At 39.5% G+C, this 12,183-nt stretch overlaps 1 protein-coding gene across 1 annotated transcript in view; it reads left to right on the top strand.

Annotated features, from left to right (window-relative positions):
• The first annotated feature begins 1,597 nt into the window (after positions 1 to 1,597).
• The window catches only part of sfrp1a (secreted frizzled-related protein 1a), a 29,940-nt gene continuing 19,354 nt past the window's right edge, over positions 1,598 to 12,183 (top strand). Inside the window, exons 1-2 of the mRNA XM_047382657.1 lie at positions 1,598 to 2,304; positions 6,156 to 6,236. Coding sequence (XP_047238613.1) covers positions 1,794 to 2,304; positions 6,156 to 6,236 — 592 coding nt within the window. The 5' untranslated portion in view covers positions 1,598 to 1,793. The remainder of the gene's footprint in view (positions 2,305 to 6,155; positions 6,237 to 12,183) is intronic.

Genomic DNA, 12,183 nt, shown 5'->3' with positions numbered 1-12,183 from the left:
ACTGTTCTGAAAGTGAAAGGGGGAAATGTAAAATATTACACATATATATGACAAATTCACAAAGAGGTGTAGATGTATTTTATGTATATTATTCAGTTATTATCAACTGAATGTAAGATTTAGCCAAATTTAGGAGAAGATAGTAACATGAATTGGGACCTTTTCCATCCTTGGTTACTGCACTATAAAAGAAATTGCTTATTAAGTTTGTGTAGAATTAAGTGTAAGAATAAGTGTAGAATAAAAAGATACATTTACATTGCATTGCAAATGTATTCATAACCCTTGAACTTTGTCACATTTTGTCATGTAACAGCCCCAGATTTTAATGTATTGTACTGGATTTTTATGTGATTGACCGACACAAAGCTTTGCATCATTGTGAAGTGGAAGGGAAATGACACACATTGGTGGAAATATCTTACAAATAAAAACATGAAAAGTGCTTTGTGCATTTGTATTTACTCCCCTGATTCTAATTTCCCAGAATAAAATCCAGCACAAACCGTTTCCTTCTGATGTTACTTAATTAGTAAATCATTTTAGAGAACCTTAGAGATAAAACAGCATTATAAAGGCCGAAAGTACCAGACATGTCAGAGAGAAAGTTGTGAAGAGGCCCATGATGTCTCTGGTGGAGCTTCTGAGATCCACAGCTCAGGTGGGAAGATCTGTCAGCAGGACAACTGTTAGTTGTGCACTCCTAAAATCAGAACTTTATGTAAGAGCGGAACAAGAAAGCCATGGTAGAGAGAACACTGTAAGGAGATTCATTTGCAATTTACCATGTAAGACACAGAAAACGTGGGCAAAAGTGATCTGGTTAGAAAAAATACACTTTTTGCCCTACATGCAAAGCTCTGATTGTGGTGGGAAACAAACACCACACTTACCCCGAACACACCATTCCCACCATGAAACAAGAAGGCAGCAGCTTTATACAGGACAGATGGTGTTCTTAAGCTGGGAGAGGGTAACTTGTCGGAGCTAATGGGAAGCTAGATGAAGCCAAACACAGGAGGATCCTGGAGGAAAAGCTGTAAGAGGCTGCAAAGAAACCACGTGACCAGAGAGGTTCACCTTCAAGTATAGGACAGATGATTTAGACCAAAGCACATCCATGTATTAGAATGGCCCAGTCAAAGTCCAGAGCTAAAGCCAATTGAAGACTGTAGACTTGAAAATTCATGCTTTCTATCCAAATAAAGTGAGCTTAAGGCATTCTGCAAAGAAGAATGGAGAATAGTTTCTAAATGAGACATACTCCAAAAGACTTGAAGTTGGAACTGTAGCAGACGATGTTTTTGAAATAAATAAATAGTTTTATTTGTCAATCTTTTCACGCGTATCATTCTACTTCACAGTTATGCACATATGTGCTGGTCTATCACATAAAACCAAAAGCACACCGATCTTTGCGGTTGTAACGTGAAAAGGTGTGAAAATGTATGAGAGTTATGAATACTTTTACATTACTGGAAATGGAGGTGCCTGCCAGGACTACAGGGGAGGGGTAAAGGCTCCGGGAGCGTTTTATACTCCGGGCAATTAAACTCTTTGACTGACAGCAGAGAGCCAAAAGACGCAGGCGCTCTCTGATTGGCCGGATCGCGCCTTTCCAATCCCCTCTTGTTTTCAGGCTCAGCGCATGCTGAGGCTTTACCTCATCCAACTTTCACTGAAGGCAGAAGCGCCGGACAGGACCGCAGAGCAACAGAGCCTTTCTCTGCACTCATCGGCATTCTGAATTACTTGGTGAAGTGAGCGCTGTGGTTACCATTCAAAGCGAAACCATGAGGTCCGTTTCTGCACTAGTCTGGAGGATGATCCGGATGGTTGTGACAGTGGCGCTCCTGTCGGCGTGCAGAGCATCGGAGTACGAGTATTGGCACGGCCCATACAGCGCCGGGCCAATCTACGGCAAGTCCCCCCAGTGCGTTGGTATCCCGGAGGACCTGCGGCTCTGCCACGGCGTGGGCTACTCCGATATGCTGCTACCCAACCTGCTGGAGCACGAAACCATGGAAGAGGTGAAGCAGCAGGCCAGCAGCTGGGTGCCGCTGGTGCACAAGAAGTGCCACCCAGGCACGCAGGTCTTCCTCTGCTCGCTCTTTGCGCCCGTCTGCCTGGATCGCCCCATCTACCCGTGCCGCAATCTGTGCGAGGTTGTGCGGGACGGCTGCACCCCGATCATGGAAGCGTTCGGCTACCCGTGGCCAGAAATGCTTACTTGTACCAAGTTTCCCGAACATGACGTGTGCATTTCCTTGACGAACAACGCCACCGAGTCCCCCGAGTCTACAGGTAACAAAATACCCCCCAACCCCACCTTCATGTTGTCACCCACTTTTTTGATCAAACCAGGGGCTTAAGCTGTGAGCTGTGGAGCTCCAATCTTCACAAAGACACTTGGGTTTAGGGCATGATGAAGCAATCCATGTGCATAAATAACAATAGATTATTACTGTTATTTGTGTTGTGGGTACAGTTACAAAGGTGGATTGTCAGTGATTATTCGTTTTAATTCTGCATTTAATGAAGAGTGCATCATCTACATGTAAATAATCAGCGAATACTTCAGTCAAGAAGGATCTAACGACGTTTCAAGATGATTACTGTTTATTGTCATTTCTGCTATTGCAATATAGAAAGTAGATCAATTTTTATTTATCATTTTAATTCTGGGCTTGTTTTCTTCTGGTGTTTTACCTGTTAATTAGCCAGTGAATCCTTTAGTCTAATGAGTTCTAAAAAGTGGTGAAAATGACCACTGATTATTGATGTTATTTTTGCTTTTATTGCAACAAAAAATTTGATAAAGTTTCAAGAAAGGATTATTTTCTTGGGGTTTGAATTCTAGATATGTAATGTTAGTAGAATGAGGATGAGGTTGAGATGCTATTTGCAGATTAGTCAACGCAATCTTACAGGCTATGAAAACAGATTGCTGCTGTCATAACAGTGGGAACGTGAACATAAAAATTATTTAAACTCTGTAATTTTAAGGCTGGCAGGGAAATGATTGAGCTATAGACCATTTACCTGTAAATTGTCAACAGATCCTCCAATGAACAAAGTTCTAAAAAAAGGTTTCCAAGTAACAACCACTGAATTTTCCCTTCATTTCTGTTGTTATTGCGACATTAGGGTGGTAACATTAAGAAAAGGTGATTTGTTTTTCTTCTTCCTTATTTTCTACTCACACACTTTTGATTATGGTTGGATGAGGATTGAGTTTTCAAATTTTAACTAAATTAGTCAGTGAATGAGTTGGTCTAGAAAGTTCCAGATATGTATTAAAAAACCTCTCTGTTAATTCTCTCTGTAATGCAGCAAAAAAAGTCAGTAATCTGTGAAAAAGTTGTTTTTATTTTAATTTAGCTTTTTTAGGGCTGGTTGAATGAGGATTGAATTTTACGTATTTTACCTTTTACATTGGTGAATTAATCTTTTAGTTTAAAGACTTTTAGAAAAGTGGGTAAAAATAACAGCCTCAAGGTAGTTTTTTACTTTAATAAGGCAGTAAGAAGGATTTTATGGTTCTAGGAAGAACAAAAAAGTGGGGAAAGATTGTTAAAATTTATGGTAAACCAAATACTAGGATGTTTATGGGCATCCGCTATAGCATTTCTAGGTATCTTAATTTATTATGCAGCTTTTTATGTTGGTAAATAATCAGGAGGTGCATGAGCTTCTTTTTAATGTCCCCACATTTTCTTTTTATGTAACAGCAATACAACGTGTATTTACCAGCACAAAAGAGCATATTCATCCAGAGGTGCCTTGATAAATATTTGGGAAAACATCAAGATAAATCAAGATTAATTTTTATAGGATCTGTATAATAAGTCAATGTAGTATTTACTCTTCAGAAGAAAAACATATTGGGTACCAAACATAAGCTTCTTACCTGATATAAATACAGCACTTTTGCTGTTGTGTGAAAGTCGGCACCCTTATAGGCCTTGTAAAACCCTTAAATGGGCTTGAGAATGTTGTTTCAGCGGTAAAGGTGTGTTTGCACATGCAAATCCTTGCACAAGGAAACCAAATAGGACCTTTTGGGGGAGAGAAAATTGAGCTGTGAAACAGACGAATCTGGTCTCATTTAACCCCCAGTCCCCAGAACAGCTAAAACTAAAGGTGAATGGTTTATTTTCATTATAGTCTGCTACCTAAATGCTCTCTTTAGTGTGAATATAAAGGTGCCTGCTTTTGACTTTGAAAGATCACAAAATATTGATGGAAATAAACTCCAGATGGTAGTAATTTATTTTAAGGTGTTTGCCGAGTTTGGAGGTCAAAAATCCAGCTGCAACAAAAAGCGAGTACCTGCATCCATTAATTCTCGTTGTCTGACAAACACATTAAATCTGATGAGAGACGAAAAGCTGAAAGAAACCCGGTCGGAATACTGTGAACTGTAATCTAGGCTGCAGGCAGTTTCCAAGGAGCGCTCCCAAGGATGCATTCCAGCTATCAGAAGGTTTTGCAGACAGTTCATGCACCCCTTCTGAACGAGATAGATTAACTTGGATCTTCCAGGACAAAACTCTATATGCCAAGTCAAAAAAACTGCCTAAAGGATCAAGCATCAGCCAGTTCTACTGCGGGTTCGCGAGGTTGGCTGATGTGCCAGCTTCCTTGCTGGTCGCTTTCACAAACTGCACACAAGGGATGGAGAAAGCACAACTGACTCATTCAGATGAAGCAATACGCTGGGGACCTTCCATCATCACACCATCAATCAACATTTACTTCCATCTGAACCTGTAAATAGAGCACTCAGAACCATTTTAAATTAACACGTGAGACATAAATGGGGGGACTTTGGATCTTTCAACAGTTAGACAGAGCTCACTGTATCTGTAGTGGGAGTATTTAAATGTCTCTTTGTGTGTGTGTGTGTGTGTGTGTGTGTGTTTTGCATTTAAAGGGGGTGGATTACTGAGTCCCTGAGTGGTACAGAGGGAAGTTGGGGTTTTTTGGTAAAAGTTTTCATTTGCAGGGTGAGGGTGGGGACCACACAAGCTTTACCCTCCCCAGACACCACCTGCTATCATTTTTCAACTCTAGTGATAAATAAAGTCAGTGATTTTCTGCCGGCTTTTAAAAGCTAATCAATTCAAAGTGAATTTTATTTCGCTTATTTTCTGATATCAATATTAGTTAAAAACGTTTACATTTACAATGCTGGGGTTGATAAAGACAGAACAAATGTAGACTAATCTTCTTGGCCACTACTGAATGTTAATAGAGGTCAGCTTCCAGTGCTTACCGCTCGGCAGGGTGGTGCTAATGGATTTAAAGGGTTCAAATAGGGAAAAGACCTAGTGACTCTGTAAATGGTGTGTTTTTTTCCCCAAACACTTTGCACCTGGGTGTTACTTTCACAAGCTTATGTTAAACATGTGTAAAGGACAACTGGCAACTTAATGAAGGCCATTAGTTTCCACCTTACCTGCCCCTATCTGCTTGGTTGATCTGAGTCAACACTGAGATAACAGATTCTCTTTAAAGGCAATGCTGCAGATTTCAACAAACAGGAAAAAAAGGTCCACGTTTAGAAAAGTAGGCTCAGCTGTTTGGCACAAAGCGATTGTTCGCAGTATTATAAAAATTAAACTGTGGTGGTAAAGTATTTGCAGATATGCCTCCAGACAGAACTTTTTGGCTAAATTCATTTTGGCTTTCCTTGTTGTTCTCCATGAGCTAGCGTTTCTTGGAATGTCCAACCATTCCAGTAAGCTGTAACTGAATATCATTACTATTTCCTTTTTTTTATGCATTTCTTAGGGTTTTTTGCACATATAAAAATGTTAATGTTGAGCAGATCCACTGTAAAAGCTGTGTAGAAAGTGAAGAGTAGTGTTTACTGCTGCTGTTAGTTACAGCTGGCTACAAAAGCTGAGGACATTCTTCTCTAAGGTCAGGTCACGAAGACACGTGAAACTAAAGAAACAAGGTGACTGACATCAGGCACAAGACAAGATCTTTGCATGGAGACAGATGTTACGTGTGTGGAGATTTGGAATCCAAAAGCATAAATTTTAATTTCTTCTGTTGAGTTTTGCTAATATGTGACTAATCCATTACTGCTTTTGATATTTCACCAGCTGTCTTCATTATATTTCTATTTTAATTTTTTTTCATAGGTCATTCTCCCATCTGCCCTCCATGTGACAATGAAATGAAAACAGATACCATGCTGGAGCACATGTGTGCCAGTGAGTTTGGTAAGCATCCGCCGCCACCTTGGCAAAGATTAAATTGTTCAGTTAAATCTAAATCCTTGTTTGGATCAATTTATATTGCTTCTAAGATCGGGGGATTACTTAAATATTCAGAATTATACTTTCAAAGCTTATGGAGGCAGACTTTCCATCTATGCATAATGTGTCAGACTTTGCCCTTCATTTAATTGTGTGTTCTTTCTCCTAATCAGTTCTTCTGAAGACTTGGTAGAGGATGGATTTGTTTGACTAATGAATTGGGGTCAATGAAGTCTTTATTAAGCAGTAGTAAAGCTGGATGTTTGTTCTGGTGTCTAGGCTGGCTGGGGTTACACAGGAACTTTTGCAGATGTAAGACTGTCAGCTGTTACAAACTGTTCTGAATGTAAAAATGTTATGAGAACAACATTCCAAAAACTTGTTTTAAATATAAACTGAATAGGACTTTTAAATAATGTGAATTACTTTGTCATTTGTTTTCCATTGAGGGTGTTATGACTGCAAATAAAACAAAAACTGGGCTACTAAAAAGTAAATAGAAAGTAGAAACATAAGGTGTGCTAGGTTAACACTTTTCATTAGAAATTTACACTAAAGCTCATAAAATTCCTGAAAATGTCCTGTCAAGCCTCATGAGTTACCTCTTTGTGTTAGCTTACCATATTTTCTAATACAAATTAGTTAAACTTATTGGTAACTTGTTTTTAACAATAAACAGTGCTCAGAAACATTTTGTTTTATGCAGCAATGATATTTAAGAATGATTCTTAATTGAATGAAATGGACAAAAGCAGGTTAGGCACTTTGCTAATTTAGCTTAAATAAATTGTTGGGCTAGCTTGATTGCTCAAGTAAAACAAAGGAAAGGAACACAATTGCAAAGTTTCAGAGACACGTTTTAACATTTGTTATTGCAAATTCTTTGTTGTTTTAATGCCATTTCGAGTAATTAAAAGCTAATTTGCTTACTGCAAATGTAACTATAACTAAATATTATTTTTTTCCTTTTTTCTTTTTTACAGCCTGTACATTGTCTTATTGTGTTCTGGGACATGCTTGTGTCATTTCCTAAATAAATAAAAAAAATGTATTAATAAATAAAAATAACAAAATCTAAATTTGCCAGCAGTCTGAACAATCAGGGGCGTAACTGTATATTAGCACATATTAAATGCTTACGTTTTCGAAAAAGATAGTTGTTCTCAAGCAGAAATCCTTCCTGCCGGCTCTATGGATTGGCCTGATAAGCTGCAACTCAATCTGTTTGAATTCCTGCAAAGGGAAGTAGACTTTTGCATTTTGTGTAAGTTTGTCAGGTTTGTATTTTAGGTCTTGTTTGGAAATGATTCTGGCAGACCAACAATCAGGTGAGGAGGCTGATTAATACAGACTGGACCAGCGTGACTTTACAGTTACTGGGATGTTTTTTCAGAGTGGAGGTGAACTTTTTTATTTGTAACTATTTCAAATTGGCTAAAATCTGCTAAAACAAGGAATCTATCTGACTAGCTTTGAGCCTACCTCCTCTCAAAGGATTTCCTTACTTTTCTACAAAACTCAAGGGGTTTATGACATCATTTTACAACTAATAACTTCACTGTACCTCATTTCAAAACATCCAAATTATCCTTTTAGGACTCATATTAACGTCTAATTGTAGTTAGGAAGTTTTGAGGGTTTGTTAACCATTGTGCGATCTTAACATTCTGTATACACCCCTTGTTCTACCGGTGAAAAATGACCCGCCCTACCAAAGCCCCAAAATAAAGCAGTTTAATTGAATTTTAAATCCAAAATCTATCTTACATGATAAAGCAACCTGTTATTTTTCAATTCAACTCAATTTCATGAATTTTTTATTATGTATTTTTTGTTACACAATACAAAAAGACGATCACCAGTAAACAGTATTACACTTTTTTTTTTTTTTTTTTACCACAAACCAACTGTCAGAACAGTTTTCTTACACACAGTAAAGGTTTATTATTGCTATTAAATGAATGTGAACTAATTACCTCTGACTTAATTATATTGAAAGGGGAAAAAACTGTCAATAATCTGGAACTTTTTTGTCAACAGTTTATTCTTTCATATTTTTATAAAAATACTTCTCTCATAACAGAACAAAATAAATTGTTGCCTGATTTTGTGGACAATTTTTAACATCAACTCTGTTTAGCAAATGTAGCACAGTATGTGTGAACGTGAGAATGGGCTTTGCAAATGTATTTCTCACATGTGCAGCACACAGCTTTTGTCTTGCAGTCCTTCTTGCAGGGGTGGAACTGGCACCTTTTTCTTTTGACTGACCCAGCTGCAGCCTCAGGTGGATTAAAATAATATTCAGCTCCCTGAACAGCTTCCACAACGGCTACAGAGGCTTCTGTGCGGGGCAGAGGCTTCCTTCTCTCAATGCACGGGGTGACAAGAGCCTTTCCCAACTGCTGAAGGAACATCCTTCTCTTGTTTTTCTTTCCTGACATCCAGGTCGGGTTGATCTCCTGCCATATCACAAAGGCAATATGAGGACAAATCAATGATGTTATGGAAGATGACCAGGGGCCAGCGTGCAGTCATCCTTCTGCAGCTGTACATTCCAATAACCTTGTCGAGGTTGTCCACGCCTCCTTTATTGCAGTTATAGTCGACAATGATAGCTAGGTTCCTGACCTCACGATCATTGATTTCAGGTGTCTTGTACAGTGTACTAAGCAGGGCCACGTTCTTGTTCCTTTTTGGAAGATAAGAAACGAGTGGTGGTGGGAGTGAAGGCAAACTTTGATGAGAAGGCCGCTCTGTCTCTTGTTGTGAGGAGTGCAGGGGGAGTTCAGGCTTATTCTTCCAAACAGTGCCAACCATGGTCATCTTCCTTTTCAGGAGCTGCTGGACGAGTTCATAGGAGGTGAAAAAATGAACATATGTGACATTGTGCCCCCTCAGTCCAACTGTCAATTCAAGCACAACTCGCTTCACCTGGTTCTTCTCTGGTGCTCAACTCGGCAGCTTTCCTGTGTACACTTGCATATTCCATGCATCACTGGATTTTGCATCACAGGCCATCCATGTTTTGATGGTATATTTTGCTGGCTTGCTTTGCATATATGGCTGAAAAGTAAAAGAGATTACAATAACTCAGTGTGAGTGTCACAGAAAACTGCATGAATCAAGGATGTTAGATCACAATAAAATAAAGAAACATTTCAGGTAAGTAACATTGCATATATGAAAATAAAAAAATACCATTGAATGGAACCAACTGCTCATCTACAGTGACTTCAGGCCCAGGGTTATAGAAGAATGGCAGATGCTCAACCCTCTCTGATGGCTGCCAGTTAGTCTGTCACACGCCTTGCTGGTCTTGACTCACGGTTGTCAAATCTCAGCATTCTTGAGAGAGTATGAAAGATTTTCAGCGGCATTGTGGCCAAAAAATTGCCCTTCCACTCTGCATCCCAGAGATCATACGGGTCCTTCTCAAAATATTAGCATATTGTGATGAAGTTCATTATTTTCCATAATGTAATGATAAAAATTTAACATTCATACATTTTAGATTCATTGCACACTAACTGAAATATTTCAGGTCTTTTATTGTCTTAATACGGATGATTTTGGCATACAGCTCATGAAAACCCAAAATTCCTATCTCACAAAATTAGCATATCATTAAAAGGGGCTCTAAATGAGCTATGAACCTAATCATCTGAATCAACGAGTTAACTTTAAACACCTGCAAAAGATTCCTGAGGCCTTTAAAACTCCCAGCCTGGTTCATCACTCAAAACCCCAATCATGGGTAAGACTGCCGACCTGACTGCTGTCCAGAAGGCCACTATTGACACCCTCAAGCAAGAGGGTAAGACACAGAAATACATTTCTGAATGAATAGGCTGTTCCCAGAGTGCTATATCAAGGCACCTCAGTGGGAAGTTTGTGGGAAGGAAAAAGTGTGGCAGAAAACGCTGCACAACGAGAAGAGGTGACCGAACCCTGAGGAAGATTGTGGAGAAGGGCCAATTCCAGACCTTGGGGGACCTGCGGAAGCAGTGGACTCAGTCTGGAGTAGAAACATCCAGAGCCACCGTGCACAGGCGTGTACAGGAAATGGGCTACAGGTGCCGCATTCCCCAGGTCAAGCCACTTTTGAACCAGAAACAGCGGCAGAATTGCCTGACCTGGGCTACAGAGAAGCAGCACTGGACTGTTGCTCAGTGGTCCAAAGTACTTTTTTCAGATGAAAGCAAATTCTGCATGTCATTCGGAAATCAAGGTGCCAGAGTCTGGAGGAAGACTGGGGAGAAGGAAATGCCAAAATGCCAGAAGTCCAGTGTCAAGTACCCACAGTCAGTGATGGTCTGGGGTGCCGTGTCAGCTGCTGGTGTTGGTCCACTGTGTTTTATCAAGGGCAGGGTCAATGCAGCTAGCTATCAGGAGATTTTGGAGCACTTCATGCTTCCATCTGCTGAAAAGCTTTATGGAGATGAAGATTTCATTTTTCAGCACCACCTGGCACCTGCTCACAGTGCCAAAACCACTGGTAAATGGTTTACTGACCATGGTATCACTGTGCTCAATTGGCCTGCCAACTCTCCTGACCTGAACCCCATAGAGAATCTGTGGAATATTGTGAAGAGAACGTTGAGAGCCTCAAGACCCAACACTCTGGATGAGCTAAAGGCCACTATCGAAGCATCCTGGGCCTCCATAAGACCTCAGCAGTGTCTCAGGCTGATTGCCTCCATGCCACGCCGCATTGAAGCAGTCATTTCTGCCAAAGGATTCCCGACCAAGTATTGAGTGCATAACTGTACATGATTATTTGAAGGTTGACGTTTTTTGTATTAAAAACACTTTTCTTTTATTGGTCGGATGAAATATGCTAATTTTGTGAGATAGGAATTTTGGGTTTTCATGAGCTGTATGCCAAAGTCATCCGTATTAAGACAATAAAAGACCTGAAATATTTCAGTTAGTGTGCAATGAATCTAAAATGTAAGAATGTTAAATTTTCATCATTACATTATGGAAAATAATGAACTTTATCACAATATGCTAATATTTTGAGAAGGACTTGTATATACACCTGCTAATATCAAAAGCCTTATGTAGCCACGCAGGTCAATCTCATCCATATTTTTCCTGTTTTCTCCATATTTCCGGAAACCCAAACCAAATTTGTATTCTCCCGGATGATTTTTTTGATGGCTGGTGTGATGAACAGGGGAAAGGTGGATGAAATGTCCTGGACATGGGCAGTCAAATACCTTGTTGGCCTTGGAGCCATCCTAATGATGTTTGGTGCTGCAGTTCTTCCCTGGTTTCTGTCTGAATTTGATGAGGACCATGCAATTTTGCCGTTCTTTGACAAAAATGTCTCTCTGTCTTGAGGGATTTCCTCTTTTTCTTCATCTGAAGATGCATCACCCTCCTGGTTGCATTCCTCCCCATCTTCCTCTTCAGATACATCTTCATCCTCTTGTTCCGCCTGAGCTCCTGAAAATATCTCATCCAGGACCTGTTGGACAGTGAAATGTCTGCTTGTGGCTTTGCTTGTGCTTTAGGAAAAGTCTTAAAATTTCAATTTGGAAAAAGATAGTTAAAGGTATTTTTTCTACAGCTAAATATGGCATTGACCCGCAAGACAACACAAGGGTTAAATGGTTTAACTAAGCCTGACTTTGACTACCTTTGTTTGGACAGGATGAATAAGAAAAAGAAAGGCCAACTTTCTTTTTCATATACCTCTCAGCCAAATAAAAACCGGTCAACCTAAAATGACAATGAAATGATGTCTATGGATAATCACTTTTTGGAAATCTGTATTGGTCATTGGTCACTTTCTCTTGAATCAGTCTAATGCTTCATTGAGACAAGTTAATAAAAGGGAGAGAGGAAAAGCTGTAGTGGCTATTTATGGTAGAGTTATGTCTGGAACCCAGTTGGTTTAAAT

Source organism: Girardinichthys multiradiatus, chromosome 12, assembly GCF_021462225.1.
Source record: "Girardinichthys multiradiatus isolate DD_20200921_A chromosome 12, DD_fGirMul_XY1, whole genome shotgun sequence".
In the NCBI taxonomy this organism is placed as follows: domain Eukaryota; kingdom Metazoa; phylum Chordata; class Actinopteri; order Cyprinodontiformes; family Goodeidae; genus Girardinichthys; species Girardinichthys multiradiatus.
The sequence above is the reverse complement of the archived record's forward strand: the minus strand, read 5'-3'. Positions and strand labels throughout refer to the sequence as shown.